This window comes from Rhipicephalus microplus, chromosome 4 (genome assembly GCF_043290135.1).
Source record: "Rhipicephalus microplus isolate Deutch F79 chromosome 4, USDA_Rmic, whole genome shotgun sequence".
Classification (NCBI taxonomy): Eukaryota; Metazoa; Arthropoda; class Arachnida; order Ixodida; family Ixodidae; genus Rhipicephalus; species Rhipicephalus microplus.
The window spans coordinates 35,135,986-35,161,981 of record NC_134703.1 but is presented as its reverse complement, the minus strand read 5'-3'; the positions used below and the strand labels follow the sequence as shown (position 1 = coordinate 35,161,981).

The 25,996-nt window shown below is 45.4% G+C and overlaps 2 protein-coding genes across 3 annotated transcripts in view; one reads left to right on the top strand and one right to left on the bottom strand.

The window, feature by feature from the left end:
* LOC142814226 (uncharacterized) overlaps positions 1-25,996 on the bottom strand; it is a 48,648-nt gene that overhangs the window by 1,459 nt on the left and 21,193 nt on the right. The window contains exon 2 of one of the 2 annotated variants that reach the window (XM_075892536.1): positions 1,782-2,032. The exons of the other annotated variant lie outside the window; for it this stretch is intronic. The gene's annotated coding sequence lies outside the window, so the exon portion shown is untranslated. The remainder of the gene's footprint in view (positions 1-1,781; positions 2,033-25,996) is intronic. 2 annotated transcript variants of the gene reach the window in all.
* Positions 13,331-24,735, top strand: LOC119171873 (uncharacterized). The gene is made up of 2 exons (XM_037422735.2): positions 13,331-13,378; positions 23,363-24,735. The coding sequence occupies exons 1-2, from the start codon at positions 13,376-13,378 to the stop codon at positions 24,578-24,580; spliced, it is 1,221 nt and encodes a 406-aa protein (XP_037278632.2). The 5' UTR covers positions 13,331-13,375; the 3' UTR covers positions 24,581-24,735.

Below are 25,996 nucleotides of genomic sequence, written 5' to 3'. Positions count from 1 at the left end.
AAAGACGTTGTAGCCGGTGGTAGTGCTACAGTGCTAAAGGCGCAGTAGAGCTGGTCAGTTTTTAGCTGGTTCTGACTAGACGAAGTGATGCAAAATTATGTCAAGTTATAGGAAGCGATCCCAAGTGATTTCAGCTTTCATTCCGGTCAGGACAATGGCCTCTAACCATTTCGGAGGAACTAGATCATGAACGGCCAGAACAGCGAAGTACGCCATAGCTTCTGCTCCATCTCGCTAAGCAGCGCGCCACAGTTCCGGGTGAGGGGCTTTTTCGTGAAGTCAAGACGTCAGGAATGGACAGAGAAAACGTTCTTTGGTCTCCTCACGCCTGCGTCTAGCGCGACGCCACTAAGCGCCCGTTTTATACAAAACGAAGGAGCGCATGCACGGAACTAAGGAACACCATTCTAGAAATATTCTAGGCACTATACCAGGAGCGTAAGCCAAGTCTGGCGCATCGAGCGCTTGCGCGCCGTCTCCAGGCAGGCGGGCTGGTGGAGCAACCGTGTATGAGCAAGCGGAGTTCTACTACAGGCCGAGTTCTATCTATCTATCTATCTATCTATCTATCTATCTATCTATCTATCTATCTATCTATCTATCTATCTATCTATCTATCTATCTATCTATCTATCTATCTATCTATCTATCTATCTATCTATCTATCTATCTATCTATCTATCTATCTATCTATCTATCTATCTATCTATCTATCTATCTATCTATCTATCTATCTATCTATCTATCTATCTATCTATCTATCTATCTATCTATCTATCTATCTATCTATCTATCTATCTATCTATCTATCTATCTATCTATCTGTGCGTGTGCGTGTGCGTGTGTGTGTGTGTGTGTGTGCGTGTGTGTGTGTGTGAAAATAATTCAGAAATAGCTTTCGTAAGCGCGAAATCATACGGGCGACCCTTTGCTCCGCAGCGCGTGGCTTTAAACGACTCAGCCACGAAGATTGCACGAGTCATGTTTTCACCGCAAAGTTTGCATTGGAGCCGGACACGTCACCAAGGTCGCTTCGCTCGCTACAGCGGCCGCACTTTAATACGCCCGGGTTTCTGGAGTCAAGTCGCATGCTAAGCTACCTATAGCAGATAACCTTCTTCGGACCATGTTCATAAAGTGTTGCAGGTGCCCTTTAAGAAGTCTAGAAATAGTTTCGTATACTAGTTCAAATGACAAATGAACAAGCGAATCAGCAAGTTGATCGCCGTTGTCAAGGTTAGTCAAGCCGCTGACGACTCGTCGTCACACTATGAACTGCATGGAGGTTAGTTCACATATGGTCGCCAGCTGGAAACTCTACAGGCGCCAAAGCAAAATGTAGAATGACGATCGAATCCAATTTTTCATTAGTTCCACTATATTGAGTGCCGAATTTGTGGCTATCGAAAATGGTACCGAAGCAGTTTACGGTGGTGTCCCTTTGCCATAACTCAGTTTCGCTGATTGGTTTGCTGTTTAAATGACGACAAAGAAATCTTATTTTCTTTTTTCGTTACCGCATGGGCTCCAACTAAGCCTGCTTGCTATAGGACGCATCTATACGATGAAACACATATTTTAAGCTAAAGACGTTAACACATGGGCGAATATTGCTCGAGCAGCCCTTACATCTGTCTAGACTTCATCAATGGTTCAGGAACTAAATCGCGAAAAACGTACGTGTCGACATCGTTATCCTGCAGGCATGCTAAAGCAGCGCCATTCGTTCGCTCATCGCACGAGTCTACGCCAGTGCCCAGAAGGGCCAAGAAATGACGCACCTCGAAGGAGAAGCGCTGAAGGCGAGACGTCCCTGAGCACCTGGTCATCGGCGTAACACGCAGCGCAGGCCGCACGGCCGCGGCGACTGGTGACGATGAGGACACTTCACGAGCATGGCTTGTACCCACAACTGGGCATGGGCCGATAATCGGCCAACAGAGCCGACGACGATAACGTCCTCCTGCAGAAGCTCACACTCATGCACCGTCCGACTCACGACCGATCTCCTATGATGGGTTGAGCCAGGTGTCTAATAAATAAATAACAAAAAAATGAATTCAAACAAAATTACAAATAATAATAAATTCCACACCCGTACAAAATCGAGCTTAAGTAAAGAGGTTAACGTGACCATTACGATTTTATCAGCAGAATCGTCTTGATTAAATTAATATTTTCCTGCAGCTGAAATAAACATTTATTTCACAATTCCAAGCGAGGAAGCTTCCATTGACGTCGTAATTGAAATAGGCCGGTCAAATTAGTTCGAAGAAAAGCTGAAGAGGGTTCTGCTGAAAATTTGGTGCAGCTGTTTCTTTTTTTTTTTTTTTGATGTGCAATGTCTGAGGAAACAGGGGTGCTGGTGACCCTGCCTAGCAAGTCTGCAACCTCCAAGTATATATTCCCCCCTATTCTTTCCTCAATTCAATTATGCTATAACCTAGCATCATTGCTCCTCACTTCCTTGTTACAGTATGCAATACGGGCCTATGCTATACCCTGACACAACGCCTCCTAGCCTTCACTTTGACTTTCCACACTCTTGATATACTATACTATGCTAAACCTACTGCTTGCGCGAGTTGGTTCATCGTTATGTTAGATTTACCACCGCAAAAACGACAGAACATTCATGAAAGAAACACACACGTAGCGCTGAACTCAAAACTGATTTATTACGTTGAACGCAGGACCTTTTTGTAGGCATGCATCGGAACAATAGAAAGAAAACATGAGAAAAAGAAATATGACATTGATCCACCAAACAAGCATTGTGGCTGAAAAACTCTGAACCGTTGCTGCACGCAGCACGGTGAACCCTGCTCACGCCTGTGGTTGGTACAGGGACGTAGTGACGTCATTATGTGTGCTCACATGAAGGAAGGAAAAAAGAAAAGCGGGAGCGTTACGTCACACAGCCCACGATGTCGGCCCAACACGTGACGAAAACGTCAAAGCATGTGGTAGGTTTTAGTACTCTTGGTGGTGTTCTGTTTTTGAACACTGTGCGTGAGCCGGCCGGTATGCACCAAACAAGCGCGTTTCGGATAAAAAGGCTACGGGGCGCCACACTCTGAAGCCTCAGCAACTATCGTTGCTTGCGTGGTCTTGATGCACAAGGTCACGTGTTGGCTTGCAAAGGCTGGCGGCGTGAGGTCCATGCTGCCTCTTTTACTTTTCTTCCACAATCTGTGCACGCTTTGCAAGAGTGACAGTTTTCGAGCAGAAACCGTGACGTACTATACGATGCTCTGGCGGAGTTCCGACGTTGTGATGAGCGGTGCAGCCAGAGATTTTATGAGGACGAAGGTTCCCGCATGGGAACAGAAAATAGTCATAAATTGACATGAGGCTACGGAAGTACAGGGGCGTATACATTATTAAACCATCGAGCGCCTGAAAAACCCGTACCTCGAGGCTGGCTCTCGATGACGATGATGATGACGATGATGATGATTGGTTGTTGTTGATGATAATGATGATGATGGTGGTGATGATGGTGATGATGATATTGATGATGATTGGTTGAATGGCACCTACCTACTAAGGGGATCAGTGAAGAGTCGGGCGCATCATACAGTCTGAACTTAATATTTTTAGGCGCAAATAAGGGCTACAGATGCAATTACAAAAAATGTTAATTATGATTAATCATTTTTTAGCCTACAGCATTTCGCGTAACCCTCCAATGACCAAAGACCTTTTTACTAAGATGACATAATGCAGAGTTATTAACGGTCGATTCAACTATTGAATCTATTTGAGCCACATATGAACTTTTCAATATATTGCTGTTCGAGTGTCCCAGCGTAAAGCTCCCAAATGATAACAGCATGGTCGACGTATCTGGTACACCAAGTTGCCGCAATATGATTCTGGTAATCCGTTCTCTGTGTGAGGAAAAACGTCGGTTGCAAGAAGTGTTTAATAGTTTCGGTCTCGTTGCAAAATGAGCAGGTAGAGATCACCAGGCCCGATATTTGCCAGTATAAATTAAGAATTGAGATTCTGCATCGCAGTCTAGTCATTACTACTCCTGTACGTCTTGTTTCACACCAATTTCTGCTCCAAGGGAACTGAAGCGAAAAAAGCACGCGGTCTTCTTTTTTTATTTCCTAAGTCGAGAGCCGCTCTCACCCTCAGCTCATTACATGCGGGTGACATTATGCGTATAGATGAGAAGTAAACTTGTGTAGCGCAAATAAACGCAATGAAGATGAACTAAAAATCGACGTACACTGGCTTTCTGAACATTCACAAGTTGGTTAGCAGGCAATGTAGTTTCTAAATGAAGAATGTGATGTTTAAATTGTAACATTTCCATAAAATCTTGAAGGACCCTTGAGCTTTGCCTTCAAGCTTTGAATGCGATAACATAGTCAGGCTCGTGTGCATTGCGTTCAATCATGTCGCAAGGAAAAACACATTCGCTCGCGTAACTGTTTCAAACTGTCCTAGAATGTGTACTGGAATGCAAAATGGCTTAGTGCCCACTACGCTATTGCTAACTGACGAATAACTCCCTACTCGTCCGTAAGGTCACACGGGCATTTGCTCAACTGCACACTTTGTAATAGATGGGCAGCCTGAAGCTACTCACTCGTGCACAGATCATTTGTTTCGGCGCCTTGTGCGATTACAGGATTCTTCCACGCAATATAACATGCACTACGGAGGCTCCTTAGACTATATGACATTTATATAGCGTTTTTTCAGCCTTTTCAAGCACTAACATAGTTTGTGTTAGAATGCCCCCTTTCAACAAAAACAGCTTGGGTTAGATAGTTCCTTCAAACCAATTTTTTTTACTTTTTGTATATATTTGCATCTTTCTCATTTTTTTTTTGGTAATGGACAAGATGGTTTTTCGCTCACAGCCGACTAAATGGTCTTTCGCTCACGCCATCGCCGAAATTTCTGAGAAACCAGCTCGTTAATGTTTATTGCGTTCAAACTCAAGTCGGCAAACCACATGCGACACCGGGAGCCTTGATGTAGCAGCATCATTCGCGCATAAACAGTAGCACCCATACTATCAGTGGAGCGATACTCGATCGATCCGATTACTCGTTTGCTTCCAACACTCAGTACGTCCGGAAATTTAACTACGCATATTAACGGCGTGACACAAATGCTCATACGAGCCACAATTAAGCGACATGGCCGAAGCTATAAACATGGCAGCAATAAATTGGAGTGTTTTACAATGCTAAAGGACCAGTTGGCTCCTTTAGCATCCTACCTGCCGTAACTCCACGAAACGCTGACGTGAGGAAGCGCGGCCGCTTGACCGAGCGAAACAGAACTCGCGCCGTTTATTGCTCCGGTGCGAATTTCGCGGTAAGAATAAACCCCCTTGTAAGGAAGCAGTGAGTCATCCGCTTACTCCTGTCAATAACGGGATCACGCAACCGTGCCCAGCCGTAAAACGTAAGCAGTTAGAACTGTTGGGCTAGTTGTGGAAACGTGTTTCGGCTTGGTATACAGAGCGAAAAGCTACGCGATGCAGCTCATCGACGAAACCGACGTCACACAGCAAAGTTGCTCAATTGGCAAGTGATTCAGATAGAACAGTAATTAACTATTTGACGCCACCAGCACTGTGTTTGAATTAATGTGCTTCTTACAAAACGTGCTGAGCAAAACCAAACAAATAAAAACGATGATATTTAATCTAAACTCTTCTTACGTCAAGAAGTGAACACGCATACATGCTACATTTTTTTTTGCTGTTGTTTTCATTCGGCAAACGGGTGCCAAGAATGTAATGGTGACAGGTTCGAGCACAAAAACAAACTGGGTGCATCGGTTCCAGCTTGGCATCGGTTCTCTGTGACCTCCTGTTGGTGCAGCGTGATAATGCACGACTTGAGCACTTACACGGCTCAAAAGTGATTCACATATGCGTGCACGTGGACGATTTTTTCTTGTCATGTTTACGTCCAAACCACAGGAGTATTGGGAACACGCACAAGTATTATAAGGGCATTTGCATTATCCTTAGATTCATTTACGTTCACTAGTGAACTATTATGGAATCACTGCGTACGGCTTCTTGACTCTGTTCTTTGTTCTCAATTGCCGACGTCACCATGTTTGTAGGGAATGTTCATCCCACTTAAAGAAGAGCCTGTTGTCCTATGGGTCGGCTCATTCAAAGACGGTTGATTTATATGTGGGGTTTAACGTCCCAACACCACCATACGATTATGATAGACGCCGTAGTGGAGGGCTCCGGTGATTTCGACCACCTGGAGTTCATTCAAAGACGGTAAAAAGAGCCATATACCATGCGAAATGCATTATTTTGTTCATGCGCACACCTAGTCCAGTCCAGCTTGTCAAAAAATTCAGACTGACAGCTGCTGGATTTCCGCGTCCTCTGCTCTTAACATTGGTGAAATTCTACTCACGGAAGTGCACAGGCATGGTGCTTAAAATGCCGCCCAGGGAATATATATAAGTGGTTATAACAGAAGAAAAGAAAAGAAAAGTACCGACCCGTAACTGTCTCTCCTTACAAGGACACCTCAACAGGTCAGCACAGGAATGGAGTATGGAGAATAAAAGATATAGGGAGGGAAAGATTGGAAAAGAGAAAAAAAAGAGAGGCGAGGGTCATTCGTTCTGCTTTCCGCAACGGACTCACAAGCCCCTACGCGCCATGCGCAGCTGACTAGGAAAGCTCCCAAGAGCCGGAGAGGTATCGTCATCGAGAGGAGGACAACGGTTTGATTGGCACGTCGTACAAAGCGCGTGAAGCACTCGCCGAAGCGTGTAATCTCTGTACGGAAAAAAATTGTGGTCCGTAGCACTCACTAATACGAGTCCAGTGGACAGCGATGGGGAGGCACTAATGTTCCTTCAGCTATCCGCAACGTCGTGGTCATTCCCTACTTCCAAGGGGTGTCGCATCACATCAAGAAAGCAGCCGGACGCACGGACGTCAACGTAGTGTTCTCGACGCCCACCAAGCTCAGTCGCATGTCCCAGCTTTTCATTAAAAGAACAGGAAGTTCCACGTGCTCCAAGCGATACACAAAGCCCTTCACTGAGTGTTTAGAAGAATCGATGTTCGCGCGGAACTGTGTTTGTGGGGCAGACTGGGCTGTCCATCAACGATCCGTCAAAGGTCTATGAAGGTCAGTGCACGTTAAAGAACACCAGATGGTTGAAATTTCCGGAGCACCTCAATACGGCATCTCTCAAAATCATATCGTAGTTTTGAGACTTGAAAAGCCAGATATCATTTTACCTACAAAAAAAAGTAAATACCACTCAGGTGGCTTGCGTACGGCAGAAGCTGCAAGAGAGCAAGGAAGTTGTCGCCAAAGAAGCACCCGGATATTCGTTGAACTGCCATCGCATGCATATGTGATTCTTCTTCTTTTAGAGATCGATATCACAACGCCATAGAAACAGAAGGCAAATTTCATGTAAAATAAAAACAAAACGTAACTCCGTTAACCGAAAGCAGTCAGTGATCATTTTCCACGATCGACTGTTTTTGTCAGTCGGCGACCTCGACGGAGGGGTGAATAACGCGCGTTTCCATTCTGTCCGAGTCAAACCGCCGTAAATCCGTCAGCCGGACTGTGCTCAGAGGCTCTTCAGAAGGACAACTCACGACGGATGTCCTTCGATGTGACGGGCCTACCCTCAGCTTCATTAAGCGTCTTGGGGCGTCCTGCATATGCGCGCAAGAGGTCTTGAGCTCACAATACATGAACGAAGAGAGCGTCTTTTCTTGGTTAGCCCAGCAGCAGCATTTTCAGCTGCATTCTGAAGCCGTTAATATATTTTTTTTATTGTACCAGGGGTTATTTCGTTATCTCTATTTCGTGGTAGTTATGCCTATTCATTTCTCCTGCCCTGCCAAGCAGCGAGATTGATGCTTGGGCGTGTTGATACGACATCTCAGAAAACAAAACTGCGCGAAAGACGAAGCACTAGTAAAAAGAGGACGCATACAACTGCGCTCTTGCTTGTCTCCTCTTTTTCTATAGTGCTCCGTCTTTCTCACTGTTCTGTTTTTCGAGATGCATGAGTTATAACGCGCTTGAAAGACTACAGGAGTATATGCAGAGTTCCTGTCAAATACCCACACAGAAAACATCCACATAGAAGCTAAAGGCATAATTTCACGGCATAACAGTCTATCAATCCGTCCAGGGTGTCGACTGATTGTGGTGAATAAGCACAGCTCTCAAAGTTACGGCGAACACCGTCTTTCCCCGCAAAGGCTAGATCTATCTATCTATCTATCTATCTATCTATCTATCTATCTATCTATCTATCTATCTATCTATCTATCTATCTATCTATCTATCTATCTATCTATCTATCTATCTATCTATCTATCTATCTATCTATCTATCTATCTATCTATCTATCTATCTATCTATCTATCTATCTATCTATCTATCTATCTATCTATCTATCTATCTATCTATCTATCTATCTATCTGTCTGTCTGTCTGTCTGTCTGTCTGTCTGTCTGTCTGTCTGTCTGTCTGTCTGTCTGTCTGTCTGTCTGTCTGTCTGTCTGTCTGTCTGTCTGTCTGTCTGTCTGTCTGTCTGTCTGTCTGTCTGTCTGTCTGTCTGTCTGTCTGTCTGTCTGTCTGTCTGTCTGTCTGTCTGTCTGTCTGTCTGTCTGTCTGTCCGTCCGTCCGTCCGTCCGTCCGTCCGTCCGTCCGTCCGTCCGTCCGTCCGTCCGTCCGTCCGTCCGTCCGTCCGTCCGTCCGTCTGTCTGTCTGTCTGTCTGTCCGTCTGTCCGTCTGTCCGTCTGTCCGTCTGTCCGTCCGTCTGTCCGTCCGTCCGTCCGTCCGTCCGTCCGTCCGTCCGTCCGTCCGTCCGTCCGTCTGTCTGTCTGTCTGTCTGTCTGTCCGTCCGTCCTGTCCTGTCCTGTCCTGTCCTGTCCCGTCCGTCCTGTCCTGTCCTGTCCTGTCCTGTCCTGTCCCGTCCGTCCTGTCCTGTCCTGTCCTGTCCTGTCCCGTCCGTCCCTCTGTCTGTCTGTCTGTCTGTCTGTCTGTCTGTCTGTCTGTCTGTCTGTCTGTCTGTCTGTCTGTCTGTCTGTCTGTCCATCCGTTCATCCATCCAGTCAAGTGGTTAAGACACTTGCCTTCAAATTGTTCGCATCTCGCCACCTCATTGTGGAACTTTTTCTGCCTTTATATCTTTCTGACTATTTGTTTCTTTGTCCATTCCTTTTTCCCTCCCACTCCTCAACCTCAGACTGTGTGTTCTGGACGTGAAATGGAAGATGAGAAAGAGGACGAAGAGAGCGAGTGCTGGTTCATGATTACAATGATTTCGGGTCACAGCATATCGCGCTCAGTTTGACAAGATTCAGTCTCAAAATTGCCCATGGACTTAATAAGGAACTCTATTTCATATGCAAGCTATAACTGCGTGGAGATATGGCGATAAGCCCGACACCAACTACCGACGCGATGTTTCATGATCAGTTGCGAGGTTAATCAAATATCCACAGCTTTGGCGTTCGTCCAAATGTCTAAGAGCCTAATGTTAAACCACATCAGTCAAAGAAGGCTATCAGTGAATTTTTACAGGCGGTTGTACAGATCATTGTGTAATTAAGCCACATTACACTGAGTTGGTAAGTCTGTAGAATTCAGGCCACAGGCGAATCAGTGGCACTAGAAATGAGTTTGAATCGGAGCTACGATGTAAGGTAGTAAATGAATGTTTACAGAGGACATGACACAGTCACCCTATAGTTTGCGGTTTCCGGCGGAAAATATAAGTAGAGGGTCTATTAGGTCTATACGTATATGAAATGTGTACCGTAAAATAATATTTTAGTGCAAGATACGCCCTGGGAGTCACCAACAATAAACCCCGCCATCCGACGACGACCGTCATTTTGGCAAGGCCTCTATGACGTCACGTGCTGCATGGAGCGCCGTCTTAGCCTTCTACATAAGAAAATTCTAATTTACCTTTGGAACAATTACTGCTCTGAAATCCTGCACAAAAAATAATAAAAAGCTTTCTTGGGAGGCTCCGACGCAGGAAAAAGAGATTGCTATAAGATCTCTATATCTTCGTCAGTATAAAGTTCGGATCAATAATGCCATTATCTGCTAGGATTATTTGCATGGCACCGTTGCACGTACGATAGCGTCACAAGAAAGCAGCATAGGGCATCATGCCTGGCACTGGTAGAGCATCCCGCATCCGACCTGCCTGTATTCGCTTCAGTGCACTAAAGATAATAAACGAAACCGAGAAGTTGGAAAACATTTTGATCATACAGGACCAACATGTACACTCCCACAGATGCGGTCTGGTAATTATGGTGCTCGACTGCTAAACCGAAGGTCGCGGGTACGAATACCGACTGCAACGGCTGCATTTTAAATAGAGGCGAAAACGTTTGAGGCCCATGTGCATAGATTTAGGTACAAGAGAACCCCGGTGGTCAGAACTTCCCGGAGTCCTCCACTACGGCACCTCTCATATGCGGTTGGGACGTTAAACCTCAGATATAACTATATTAGGACCAACATCTACGTGTGAAAGAGAATCGTCGTGACGTGACGCCATGGAAAACAACGAGATACCATCTGGCTGCCAGCGCTTTTGGTGTGATCGCAGTTCTCGGAGTATGGCTGCCATTATCAAACATCTCACTTGTGTATAAATGATTGTATAATTGCTTCTCGACAATTTACTTTTGAAAACTTTAGTCTTTATTACGACTTATTCTAACTGGTTTTATGAGGTTTTATGTCTGCTTTCTACGACGACCTAATGTAACCAACAGGAAATGAGGTCAAGGAACAATTAGTTGCACCATCGACGTTACAGATTTCCTCTTGCGTGACATCATCTTATTACCTGGCTCTCCGCGAAAGCTGCCTGTGGGCGTAACATGCTATTTTTTTAACAAGTATAACATTTTTTATTGTAACTTTCACATCCATGTAACAAAAAACTTCGCAAACACTTTTAGTAGATGGCAGACATGAACGTTTTCGTACGAACTGTCTTCCTAGGGACCACAAGAACAGGCATGAGAACAAAGTTCAGAAACGGGATAGAGATCTTCGATTGGGGATATCCATAACGCTTGGCGCTCTGGCAACAGTGGGTGGCATCGTCTGCGTCTCCATGAGGACAGACCATGGAGAGGCTGAACCACAGCCCTTGGCGAAGCTACCAGACTAAGAAAACGCGCCTTTCCCCTTCGTTATCCAACGCGTAATGGTCAGAGGACCTGACTGTGCTGCCACAAATAGACAACTCAATATAGGAGCTGTGCGCGCTTGAAGATTTATTCGGACGGCAGCTGCACACTGAAGGCGTAACGCTTCGCAAAGCCGAACTGCTTGTCACGCGCTTCCCATTTAAGAAAAAGAAGAAGAAAAAGAAAAAGAAGAAGCAGAAGAAGAAGAAGTAGAAGAAGAAAAAGAAAAAGAAGAAGAAAAAGAAGAAGCAGAAGAAGAAGCAGAAGAAAAAGAAGAAGAAGAAGAAAAAGAAAAAGAAGAAGAAAAAGAAAAAGAAGAAAAAGAAGAAGAAGAAAAAGAAGAAGAAAAAGAAGAAGGAAAAGAAGAGAAAGAAGAAAAAGAAGAAAAAAGAAGAAGAAAAAAAGAAGAAAAAAGAAGAAGAAAAAGAAGAGAAAGAAGAAAAAAGAAGAAGAAAAAGAAGAGAAAGAAGAAAAAGAAGAAAAAAGAAGAAAAAGAAGAAGAAAAAGAAGAAGAAAAAGAAGAAAAAGAAGAAGAAAAGAAGAAAAAGAAGAAGAAAAAGAAGAAAAAGAAGAAGAAGAAAAAAAAAGAAGAAAAAGAAGAAGAAAAAAAAGAAGAAGAAAAAGAAGAAGAAGAAGAAGAAAAAGAAGAGAAAGAAGAAAAAAGAAGAAGAAAAAGAAGAGAAAGAAGAAAAAAGAAGAAGAAAAGAAGAAGAAAAAGAAGAGAAAGAAGAAAAAAGAAGAAGAAGAGAAAGAAGAAAAAGAAGAAGAAAAGAAGAAAAAGAAGAAGAAAAGAAGAAGAAGAAGAAGAAAAAGAAGAAGAAGAAGAAGAAGAAAAAGAAGAAGAAAAAGAAGAAGAAAAAAAAGAAGAAAAAGAAGAAGAAAAAAAAGAAGAAAAAGAAGAAGAAAAAAGAAGAAGAAGAAGAAGAAGAAGAAGAAGAAGAAGAAGAAGAAGAAGAAGAAGAAGAAGAAGAAGAAGAAGAAGAAGAAGAAGAAGAAGAAGAAGAAGAAGAAGAAGAAGAAGAAGAAGAAGAAGAAGAAGAAGAAGAAGAAGAAGAAGAAGAAGAAGAAGAAGAAGAAGAAGAAGAAGAAGAAGATCTTTTATAACATTGCACTCTTTATTTTGCGTGCCACGCAGGCGTGCATAACCACTCGTTAAAAGGTGAGTCCGATGATCTCGTAAACAAACAGATTCATTTATACTCTACGGCTCCGTAACTATTCGCTACTTGTTCACAGCGCAAGCTGAACAAAGAAACCAAAATAAATATAAAAAGTGCGGGGGAGGGCATAAGTGGTCTGGAGCGAATGGAAGACGCTTCGGTGCACTGCCTTTTGAAGCTTGCAAAGAGGTGCCTCTTGAAATGTTTGCGGTGATCAAGTTTCGTGTGGCAGCACTGATTTACCGCGAAACCAAGCAGCAGCGTCTGTGGCGCTGTCTGCACGCGTTTATATAGCTGACGTAGATCAATCACGCTCTCTAGCGCACGTGAGACGTCGACCGTCTCATTTCAAAATTACCTATCATAAGAGATAGCTCAGCAAGTGTAGCTTATGTTGCAGACGAGTAACTGAATCACACAGAGAAATCAGAACAAAGGTTGTTGAGCGCTTTTGCGCACGCTGGTCATTTCTGAACCATAGCATAGTGCGAATCTTGTTGACGAAATGATGTTGGTCATCGTAAGGAACACTAACAAAATGAAAGCGCTCTCTGCGGGCCACGAATCGGACGCGTCCATCCAAAGAGCGGGTTGTGCTTTTTGAACTGCCCGACGTGTGATGGCGATTTCTGTACACATGCCAGTGGAACTAAAGCGCAAGATGACAGGGGTTGTCCTCCTGTCAGCCATACGGAACACGAGACGAGGCTGGGTAATTGCAGAAGGTTACGCTGCGAAAGTGACCCACTTGATACGGCTAACCTTCTCTTTGTGACTCAAAGCAGCGCAGGAAGACGCGCTGCCGAAGAAGAAGCGAGAAGGCCGAGGGGAGCGGCCGGGGCGACAGAAAGGGAAAACGGCGATGGCGCGATTAGCGCGGCCCTGCCAAACAAGCGTCTCTTCGGATGGGTATAAAAGCCTTTGGCCGAGCCCTATGGAGGACATTGGAGGCCTTTCCGTCGCGGACACACCTGAAGAGAGAACACACGCCCACTCGATCATGGTGAGTGGGGTCTCACGTATACCACGCGGAACTCTTTTTACGGCGCTTCTAACGTAACGTCGCGTTACGCTTTATAGTCTACCAGACTTTTAGCACGTGGCTTAAGATTCGGTTGACGACTCACCGTCACCGCTTGCATGAAAACCTTTCCGAGAAGCTCTGCTCTGGATACAAAAAAAAAAGTTTGGCATCGCATATGATCCCATAGATTTAGAAAAAAAAATGCGAACGATTAGATATCGTTCATGCCAGTTCGTATAAAATAGAAATGACTTAACAGAGACAATATGATTGATTAGGCGAGTTGGCGATACATGATTGCTTTGAAATAAGAGTTCAATACTTAGACTCGGACAGAAATACAGGGACAAGCGCTTACTACCAACTGAAAATTTATTCGGAAAACTATTAAATGTATACTGACAGATGAAACAGTGTCATGGTACATATGATAAGACCGAATCGCTGAGACCTCTATATTGTGAGACGCTTCGCTCTCCAGCACGGTGCCTGGTCGAAAAAAAAAATTCGAAAAGCAAGCAACTTGAGTCAAGTGATGTAAGGGCAACCCAACGTATTCATGCGTGTGTGCTAACGAAGGCCAAGTTTTTACTTAAATAGCTAATTCCAAAGAATGTTTTTTCAGCTGAAATGTATAAAGGCACAGCATAAACCACTCGAAATCGATACTGCTACGATTCAAGCAGATGTGGTTCACTCTAACCATAATTACGGTCCGGATGACCAAATTTATTGCATTGTTGGAATAACAATTTCTTCGCGTTGTTGCGTGTCTTTTCTTAGAAGGTCTGCAAGTAAAAACCTTCTGACGACCATACACATGACGTCGACATGCGTGTGCACTAAATCGCAGTCGTTCCGACTGAAGCATAAATTTTACTAAATTTGAAACTTGAAGTTGTTTCTGCACAGTGTTACAACGTTTACTTTTTTTTTGTTACACTCACCCATGAAGAAGAAACAATATGTACGTCCCACTCCATCCACGTCTTCTCGCTCTGTTTTCCGTTTAGATATGCATCAAAGCCGACTAGCCCAATGATAAGCATCAACAAGACTCACTACTAATTGCAGTTCAAACCCACATCCAACAATAGGTGTCCGAGAAATGAGGCCCCATTCAACAGTATTCCCCGAGCCGTGCTTGTGCGTGTATGCCTGTGCAAGCCCCGAATTCAATCTTGCGAGCTGAAATCACGCCTTCGCGATGTTTTCACACCACGAGCTCGAACGGAAGTGCCTGCGGTGTCATAAGTTTGGTTCAAGCACAGGCAGCAAGAATGTAATCAAAAGTAGCCAAGACGTTTTCTTTTGTTTTGTTTTTGCCACCACCATTGACTTGTAATGTATACCAAGCCTTGCAACCGCAGTCGCTCAGGAAGCATGTGAACAAGTGCAAAAGAAAGATGGGACCGTCGTCTCGGTTGCTTTATTGCATTGTATCAGAGTTCAACAACCTGCGTCACTTGGTACATCATCTGACCCCCGCCCAAGCCTGGTTGGAACAAAGGTATCTTCCGGTTATAATCGTCCCCCATGTTCACACGAAGCCGGAATTGAGCCGGAACGTTGGTAATATCTACATTATTTTCAATTCGCCAACTTATTTTGGTGAAAACAGCAACTACTGTTTCTGCATTGTGTGCCTCTCAATGAACTAATGCAGTTGAATGTTAGCATCAGCCAATGTGTTTTATAAGACTCTTCTCGAGGAGCACACTAAAAGAACGTTCAACTCTCAATTAACCTTTAAGAAACACGTACAAACAAACAAACAAACAAACAAACAAACAAACCAACAAACAAACGCCCGAATAGCGTCAAGATGCACGCTTAAGCTGTGTTCACTTGAAACTGTGCAGTGAGGCCTCGTTAATTATGCACCGACAGCTGAGAGTGTTAACTGACTACTAAGAAGCTCAACTGTAATTGAATGTTCTTTGAAATGGGAAAAACATCGGTGAAAAAATAGCACATATAAATTCAAGACACGCTACACCTGCCACACGACTACTATAATGTTCGCCCTTTTACATGCGTTATATTTGATTCGCATACCTTCTAAACACTCAAGAACGAACGTGACCTGAGCAGATGCGAGGAAAAGTCAGTAAGAGTGGCACATTTGTGTCGTTGTGTGGTCGACAGCAACATCATCCGGTGCTAAACACCTGTCGATGCGATAGCTCAAAAGAACAGTATATTGAAAAGAGTAATCACAAATCACCCTGTTGGCCAGCCCAAAGGAAGAAATGCAGGCTTAACTTGAGACATTGTCGGATCCCATTCGCGAAGTAGACGAAGTGGAGACAAAGTCACCACCTATATATATAACAAGGGGTACCGGATGAGCTTGTAAGCCTGGATAGTTGAAAAAAATGGTGCAACGTATAAATAAAGCTTTCGCCTTAAATTATTTGGCAGCACTGGTACAGAACTTGATCTCCTTATGGTGAATCATTGTCCAATTGGTCCAGCAATGTGCAAATAACAATAAAGATAATAACCTTATGGTTTAACGTTTCAAAAACAAGAAATCATTATGAGGGATGCCCTAGTGGAGGGCTCCGGAAATTTTGAACACCTCGTGTTCCTTAGAGTGCACCTAAATCTAAGCACACCGACTTCTAGCATTTTCGCCTCCACCCAAAATGCCAGCACTGTGGTCGGGATTCAATCCCGCGACCTTAGGATTAGCGGCCGAGCACCTTAAACACTGTATACACCACCGTGGCGGGTAACACCGTGCACGTGACAAATCTTATATACGCACTCAAATAAGATCACTTGCGGCATTTCATTGAAAGGTCAAAGTCGCCTCCTGATTGTTCGCTCGCACTTAGAGCACAATGGCCCTGCGCCAATGAGTGCCGACATTTACGCCTTTTTATATACACAGTTACACCAACTCGCGTGCGGTCTCACGCGAAATTCTGATGATAATCCGCGTATCAATACGATTCTCGGCAGGAGTTATACGGAACTGTGCGAACAAACGCTTGCACACAGACGAAGCACATGGAAATTCTGACTGCATGCGAAGTTTTTAAAACGACTGTGCCAAAGGAACAAAGTCCAAGTTGCAAACACAAGACGCCTTCATCTCGGGTGAGCCATAGGGAGAGAAACCGGTACGTAAGACTGTATACACACACGTTATTATAGAAAATCGTCGGATTCATAAAGCGATATATCGCCCCTGGAAAAGCAACACTCGGAATAATACGGCCACTTTACTCGGTCCAGCTTACGAAAGGCCAGTCGCATTAAAACATTACAGGTACATTAAGAAAGGACAAAGAAGTGTGTGCGAACATGCGGTCATATATGTCGCAACTAGTGAGGTGAAGGTGTCCTTAATGTTTCCACAAGTGTTAGCTATTCTCCTTCCGGATAATTGAATGCCCCGCGACTGTCATTCCAGCCCTTTATTTATCTTGACTTGTTTCTCCATTCTCCATGCTCGGCTGCCTCTTCAGCTGACTTCACTTATTCCAAAAACGCCATTAACAATGCTCATAGGCACTCTCACGTTAATGAAAGTGAATTTTCCGCAGGACTTCACTGTGTACCTGCATAGCTCTAGGTTGCTTGTTGTTGATAACATACAGGAAAAACTACCTCCAAGTGAGATGTACTGAATGATGGGTGCGATAACTGTTGACCCGCACGTTTTCCAACGATCATTCAGCACAAATTGTTCACCGTTCTACCACGCTGCTTCGTTAATAAGACAGTGCTTTTTTTTAAAGACCATGTCTGGAATAACAGCAGGCACTGCGATGGGCTTTCATTCACTCTTTTCAGAGTAGAGAGTGTAAATAAAAAAACACTGGGATAATAGCGTGTCTGTGTGTTTTCAATATATATATATATATATATATATATATATATATATATATATATATATATATATATATATATATATATATATATATATATATATATATATATATATATAGCTGTACAGCAGTAAACCTTTAGTACGATACCAAGAGGTATTGAAAACACGAGTGTTCTACAGATTAACAAAACTAATAAGTAGTCCCGCCACGGTGGTCCAGTGACTAAGGTACTCGGCTGCAGACCCGCAGGTCGCGGGATCAAATCCCGGCTGCGGCGGCTGCATTTTCGATGGAGGCGAAAATGCTGTAGGTCCGCGTGCTCAGATTTGGCCACACGTTAAAGAACCCCAGGTGGTCAAAATTTCCGCAGCCCTCCACTACGGCGCCTTTCATAATCAAATGGTGATTTTGGGACCTTAAACTCCACATATCAATCAAAACTAATATGTAAAGACTGCAATCTATGGAGAGTGAAGATTCAAATCGGGCCCCGTAACATTGTTGTTGCGTGTTCGGAAACACAATCGAGGAAACACTCTTACCCACTCACCTCTGATCGGAGAGCTAATGAGCTACTATTTCTATCCCATAATGAACGTCTACAGGATATATGCAGGTGTCGCCACTTCCGCCTGACCACGTTCGGAGGTCTTAGGTCATTGCTTGTTAGAAACAATTCTAGCGCCGACTGCAGTCCTTGCCTTTACGGGCCTGCAGAACGGTACCCTCTGTGTAGCCCCTACATACGTGCAAGAAGAAGGCACGCTTAAGCGTCCAGCACGAATACCGTTAAAACGAAGCAAGATGGATTATCTAGCGGCTACTCAAGTCTGTGCGATACGGAAGTTACTTTCTTTAGCATACGACGCTACAAGAACGCATAAGTTTTCGCGGCACAACAAGCCGGTATACATTTCTCAAGGGACACATCCGCGAAGTCTTTCTAGCGGTGGGAAACAGGTGACTGCACTGAACTGGCTTTGTAGGGTATTGTGCGCACTATACCCACGCGTTTTCGTTTTTCTAAAGGTGGTCGGGCACTCGTCAGCGATTCGGCGGGCCCCACAATTGGCAACTTGTCGTCCGCCGCCGTATTGTGCTGGCTGCAAGAGAACGAAGCGCGTCCCGTGAGAGCGCTTCCGCTCTGGCCGGCTCGTAACCTGTTCTTCGCGACCGCATTCTCGCCCTCGCTTCCGCAAGCGTAAAAAAGAGGCCACCGCCGCTGCGCCTCTGCAGGAGCGGCGGACTTTTTCGTACGCTCTGCTAGTGCCGCGGTTATGACAGCACTGTCGATAAGGTGAGTGCTGCCTTGACCATCACTCACAGCGCGTTCGGTTTACTTGAAGGGGACCCCGCATGTTTTCGTCGCACGTTTGGGAGCGAAATGACTTGGCTCGTAGCGGCTGTATCATGACTTACAAATCAAAGTGGTTATTTTACATCCTTGAGAAGTCGGTCCCCGCTCCGACATCAGTGTCGCACTACGGCATTTTTTTTTGACAGCTTGTGTGATGCAATGGCACCCCTGAAAGAGAAGTTTTCGTTTGCGACGTTTATTCTTTGTGAGTTATAGCCGGTACGTAGTCACCAACCTGAATCGTAGACACTCTAAAGTAACGTGGACACAATGCTGACGTCTTTAATCTTGGTGAATCTTAGCGTCACGTCAAAAAAAATTGGCAGATCCCACGTACAGTGGGAATCTATGATATGCGAAGCACGAATCAGGAAGGTTGATATGTCACTTTAGAATCAGCTCAACGTTACGAGGCGGAGGTAAATTATGCCCTAAATGGCTTTCATGTCATGATTATCATGTTAGGACGTGTCATTTACCTCCTTCCTCCATTCACGTCCCGTAATGCCAAATTTGGTATATGTGAAGCTAGCGAAACGGGGACGAGCGCTTTCTGAACGGCCCAATATACTCCTTCGTAACGTTAACGCGCGCCCACGCTGGCCCCAGTGACGCTAAGATAGCACAACGCGCAGCACTCCATACGGCCTGACGCCAGGTGCGACCGGCGCGACCAGCATCCGTCGGCGTGGCCCGGCGGCAACCGGCGCGAAATGCGACATGCTGCATTTCGCACCGACGACGTTACCCAGACAGCACCGCGTCTGACTTCGTGATTAAGGGAGCGCATGCGTTAGAGCAACGCAACGCGGCGCGCCTGCATATCGGCGCCTGTCGTGGCATCGCAGGCGTGACTCGACGAGATGAACGCAGGCGCGCACGTACGCCGGGTCACGTCGAAGTGTGTGGCATGTAGTCATGTTCTTACGTGACACGCATCTCATCATTATCACGTTTGTACCAGTCACGTAGCTTCGTCATCCATTCACGAGACGTAATGCCAAATTTATCATATGTGAAGCTAGCGAAACGGCTGCGAGCGCATTGTGAGTGTGGCATGTAGTCATGTTCTTACATGTTTGGACGTGTCATTCACCTATGTCATACGTTCGCGTCACGTAATACCCAATTCGGTACATGCGAAACTAGCGAAACGGCCGCGAGCGCATCATGAGCGTAGCATGTAGTTACGTTTTTACGTGACACGCACCTGATGATTGCACCAGTCACCTGTCTTCGTCATCCATTCACGTCCCGTAATACCAAATTTGGTATAGGTGAAGCTGTCGAAATGGCCACGAGCGTATCATGAGCGTGGCATGTAGTCATGTAGACATGATACGCATCTCATGATTATTATGTTTGCACCAGTCAAATATCTTCGTCATCCATCAACGTCCCGTAATATGAAGTTTGATATGTGCGAAGCTAGCGAAACGGCCGCGAGCGCATCATGAGTGTGGCATGTAACCGTGTTGCTACATGACACGTATGCCATGATTTTCATGTTAGGGTCTGTCACTTGTGTTCGCCATGCAGTCACGTCATACCATGCCAATTTTTCAACATGTCATGTAAACGAAACTACCGCAAGAGCTGCAGGACCATGAATTGTAAATCATGATTTTCATGACATACATGTCGTGATTTTCATGTTATGACTAGTCAAATATGTTCTTCATACAGTCATGTTATGCCATACCAAGTTTGGTATCGATACCATTATCGAAATGGCCTCGTAGGTGGCTACATAGATAGATAGGTAGATAGATAGATAGATAGATAGATAGATAGATAGATAGATAGATAGATAGAAAGATAGATATATAGATAGATAGATAGATAGATAGATAGATAGATAGATAGATAGATAGATAGATAGATAGATAGATAGATAGATACGCTCAAGGTCGCCGAAGTTCGCTAAGGAATGCTTTGCATTTAAAAACCCGCCGTAATTGAAAGATATCACGGTACGGCAGCGCGGCGCTTTGAAACCCACGCAAGCTCGAACTTCGGCGACGCGCGCTTTCTGAGCCGGAGCTGCGGGAAGAAAGTATGTGGCTCCGCATCGCCTAAAGCTGTGACAGACCAGGTAACTTCGCTTGCAAGTGACCTAAAACAAAGCAATGGGCAACTCTACGGCACCGTATACTTTACAGTCAAAGATGTGACCCATTCAGAATAAATGAAGTTCCTGGCTACGCTACTTAAAACGCCACTCGCGTAAGCAGCCAGCACAGCCCTACAACAGAGCGAAGGCGGCAAGGTGCACGACAGCCGCCTCTGCGCGCCCCGCAAGCATATCTTTCCGTGACGTCGACAATACCCGGGGAACACGTTGAATTAATGTCGCAAGAAGCCCGAGCATCTACTTAAACGTATCACGCTGACGGTGAAGCCACGCGCGGCTGTCAATAAAAATTACCATTTCCACGTCCAAACCGTATCAATACTTGTCTAATATGATCACTACTGAAACGTGGTCAGAGGGACTAATATATGAATCGAATCGAAATGCAGACAACATTGCAAACGGTATATGGTTGTGTCGACGTTAGAAATATAGGATGTATCGCGCGTACTTACAATGTGCTCACCAGGAGGACCTTGAGAAAAAAAGACGACACAAGGTTGTCTGAGCTTCGAAAGAGAAAAAAATAATTTTATTTCCTCGATCAGGCCGGACAAGCCCGAACTTGCATCATTTCACGTGGACTTGGGCTCGTAGCCCAACCCTGCTGACCAGCTGTACCTGCTCTTCGCTCCTTAGGCCATCTCTTGTTGACGCTGTTTATAGATTCACGCTCGATATGTCCCTGGATGAGTTTCACGTCATGCCTTAGCGGTATTTTCATTCGGTTCAGTCTCACGACTTCATTTCTGGTGAGTTGCAGTGTGTTTCTGCGTATTATTAAAATAACAATGCAGTTCCTTCCTCTTTCATATGATGTCTACTACTTCATCGCGTCTTCGTCGCTACAGCAGCTGAAAAACATCTGACCATGGTGGTGGCCAGATTCGCAACGCAGCGAAGAGTAAACAAAAGCAATGGACCTGAACAGGCTGCTAGTCGAAGCTGACGTTGCCAACGTTAAACACGAGCAACCTCCTTAGTTAGGCTAGGTTAGCAGAGACGCTTGGAGTTACAAGGCACATTACGCTTTCTGTTCAAGCTCAAAGCAACACAAGGTCAGAAAGGGAGGGACACAACAGGCGAATTTTTCCCCTTAAAAATGACATATTGCATAAGCATATGCAGTTTAGGTAATACCACCATATACGTATACTGTGTTGAAAAATACATTCAACTTTTGAAGCAACCTCCAGCCGGTATAGATGAAGCGCCCTGCGGCTACGCAGCACGCGCGGCGGTATACGCTTATACAGCATGATGCAATTTGTCGCGTTTAGCTCTGGCCTTTACTAAGCCAGCTAAAGCCACATGAGTGAGAACGTGCACATTATGCTCCTCGGATCAGCGCCACCGTTATTGTGAAAGAGCCTGAACAACAACTTGTGCATGTGTGAAGTTAGCCACAAACTTCGCAACGCTTGGCATAGCAGATGACGAGACGTGTCGCGTCTAACCGCACTGCTCAGATACGACATGCATGCGTACGCAACTTTCACCAGTACGTCCCCTACAACCTATATAACAGCGGCAGCAGGGCGTAAGTACAGAGGGGCTCTGAGCCAACTGTCGGTTTTCAGCTAGTCTTGTATATACACTATGTGCGAAAGCAGGAGGAGTAGCAAAAGTGGCAAGAAATACGACCAAGGGTGTCACTTACTTACCTTTACAAGGTCTTTTTTTATTTGAAAAACTACACCAAGCACGTGGCCTACATTTACGTTCATGCACCTTTGTTAACGATTGTTGAAATCGTATGACACGAACCTCCACAGGCCTTCATCAATTGATCCAACTTCGTCACCAATAGCTTGCTAGAGTTACTGAACGTTTATGCCGTGTCTCAGGAAGATGCGGTTTTTCTGGAACTCGCACAGGAAAAAAGTCTGGTACACTGAGACTGGGCGACGCAGTTGACCAAGCGGTCTCGCCGAAATGTGAGAAAATGGTTCCGAATGTTTAACGAACTACAGCCATTCAATTTTGCACGGTGTGGGCTGTTGCTCCATCCTGGTGGAAATATGAAATGGTGTCCCCCTCCATCAAAATCTGCCTCCCACCGACGACTACAAGCCAGGGGGCTGCTCATTATTTTTATTAGAAACTTGTAATTTCAATCTGTGTCAACCTCGTAGTTATTCATTAGATGTCAAAAGATGCGAGTTCAAAGATTTAGTGATTTGTACTTAAACGCTGGCGCAACCAAGACGCGGGCTTACAGCTTACAGTAACTTGATCAGTGGTGACGGTTAAGCTATACGTGCCCTTTAATCATGGATATACAAAGGTTTAAATCATGGGCACACGACCGAATTTGCACACCTTGAGCCATGTCAACGAGGAGGAGCCTAACTAGAGAAAGCGGGAAACTGCATGTGGATCTGGAGTGAGAGGCCACTGCATGCAGCGCGCATAGAGGTGGCGCTATATGTATTTTCTAAAGGCAGTAGGTGTTTGAACCTTAGTAAGTCAGAATTCAGCAACAAGTCAGAAGGACTTTCAAAGAGCTTACAGGGATCATTTTTATAACAAGACAGTGATAAGCTCTATATCTAACTGCCAGTACTTGGATCCATCGACCGAAAACCTCTCTGCTCGCACATTCATTGTCCTCTATTTTCTCGCAGCGTACTGTCCTCACGCTGCTGCCTTCCCTGGTGGGCGTTGTCCTGGCGGGCAACATTGGCGCTGGCGGAGGAGGCCACTCGGGCGGGGAATTCACCAGCGGAGCCATTGGCGGCTACAGACCTGCTGGCTATGGTTCTACTGCTGGCGGCTACGGCGGTCGCGGCATCAGCGGCCATCACGCTGGCGGCTACGGCGGCGGTCTCGGAGGCACCAACACTGCTGCGGGAGGCTCTGCAAAGGCGCCTCATGGAGACGGCTACTTATCCAGCGGCTACGGCGTAGGCAGCCACCACGCTGGCTACTCCGCAGGCGGAGGCACTGCACCCATCGGAAGACACAGTGGAGCTTCAAACTACGGTTCAGCCGGCGGCAGTATCAGTGGCTATAGCGGTGACGATACCCTCAGTAACTACGGCGGAGCCCAGGGTGGCTTTCCAGAAAACGTTAAAGTTATTAAGCACTCCGGCAATCATTATAGTGGCACATCGTTCACAGGCGCTGCTGGGCCAACTGGTAGCCAGTACGGTGGCGCGTCGCCCTCAGGTGTTGCTGGGCCGAGTGGTGGTTTTAGAGGTGTCAGGCTTACAGGAGGTAACGATGGAGGGATCACCGGTGCTGGACTCATTGGACCGGGGTATAATGGTGGACACACGGGCAACACGGTAACCATACCGGCAAAGGTGATCGTCCTGAAAATCCCGATATCCGACAGTGAGGCTGGAGGCTTTTCTCGCTTTGCCGGCAGCTATCCGGGCGGAGAATATGGACAATCCAGGGACGCGCCATCACATACTGGATATGCGAGCGTGAGCACGTCTCCTGACAGCAGATATAACCAAGGATATGGATTGTCGAGCGGTGGACACCATAGTGGCAGCGGCTTTGGAGGTGGTACAGAAAAGCCCCGTTACGGAGCTTTCTCTGGAGGTCCAGGAAGAACATATTCCGGTAAGGGAGTGCCTTACGAAGGACATCATGGTGGATTCACTGGGAAAAACGTTTATGGAAGACCTGGAGGAATTGCCGGAAGTTACGGAGGTGGACCCACTGAGAGCCATGGTGGCAGCTACGCTGGAGCTACAAGCTTTTCAGGATCGGATGTGCACGGGCTCGGTAAAGGTGCCTTTGGTGGCATGCAGCACGGCTACGGAGGAAGGGGCTATGGTGTGTCCAAATATGGTGGCAGCCACGGTGCTGCAAAGGGTGGCTACTGGTGAACAATTCATTCGTTTTTGCCCTGAGCTCCAAGTGTACCGCGTTACCAGCGAACTGACTCGCCAGTGATTGTGCTTTTCAAGTGCGAAGGATGGGGCGGACGCTCTTTGTAAATCGCGTGCATATCGAAGAAAAACGTTCTTGTTTCATACTTTTACCACGTGAGAGTCTATTTCACAAACGGAAATCATTCGTAGAATCACTACCGCGCATGCATCAATAACCCAAGTAATGAGGAATAACGAGGTGTTTCATAAAGAAACACGCGTGACGACTGGTGTATAGCTTCATAAATTCATCTCCACTAATTTGAAACACGATAAAGTGCCCAGCAGTGACACTCACTGATTCTCATTTATGGAGTTACCGCTACTCTGTTACAAAACCGCCGCCGACGTCAGTGTTTGAGGAAAGCATAGACGGCTTGCGCTGCCCCAGTAGTAGCTTGTTAGAAAGATTCGCAAACTCGCCGTGCAACATGTGGGTTGCTTTTCGCTGTGCTTTATTCGCTTGCTTGGTATAGCGGTTGAAATAAATATCGTCGGGAACGAGTACCGTCAGGCACGGAGTTTCTAAAATTAACTAAAGAAGACTCCGGCACTGCGATCGTTCGTGTAAAGGATGGGTAGCACACAAATTGGGCTAGTCTTCGTGCTCGCGGGCTTCAAACGTACTTGTGGCTTTGTCTATGATTATGTTTAAAAAAAAACGAAACCTTTGTGAACCACATAACCCGATTTAAATTGGTTAAAAAATTTATATTGGTTTAAAAGGTTAACGTGGTGAAGTACAACTGCTACACATTTGCTGTTTGACGTTTCGTCACTAAGCTGCTCCAAGCCACGCGATGCCAAACGGAGCCGAAAGTACGGAGACTAGGCAAACTTGTGTACTACCGATCATTGTCATGCTCGCTGAAGCGCCGTGCGTTGCAGCCATAGACACTAGCTATTCCCCCTAGTGTAGTTATAGAAAAATATGCCGTAAGGTTGTTTTCCCGTTCAGATGTAGCGACGAAGTGCTGTAAAAGTGCTGGCGAGATGAGCAATCACACCCTTGGTGGGGTAGTGGCGCCCTCTGCCGCACAGCTCAGGTGTCAGCCGCATGTTTAGGAAGCGTTTATAGAGAATTTCAGTGAATGAAGGCGATTACTTTTAGATATTTTAATTAATTATTGTTATTGCACATAGTGTTTATTTTAACACGGTTTTGAGCATTCCTACCCTTGATTTAGGCCTGAATTGAGCATGGAATTGTGAGAGTGATCACGCAACATCAGATCTACGAATAAGCCGGGCCACTAAAATGCAACGCACCTAAATACTCAGCCATATTGCTTGTTGGATTGATTACTTCTCACCGCTTCAAGCTTTCGTTTTTGCTGCTTTTTATAAAAAAGGGATCAGGTATCCAAAAAT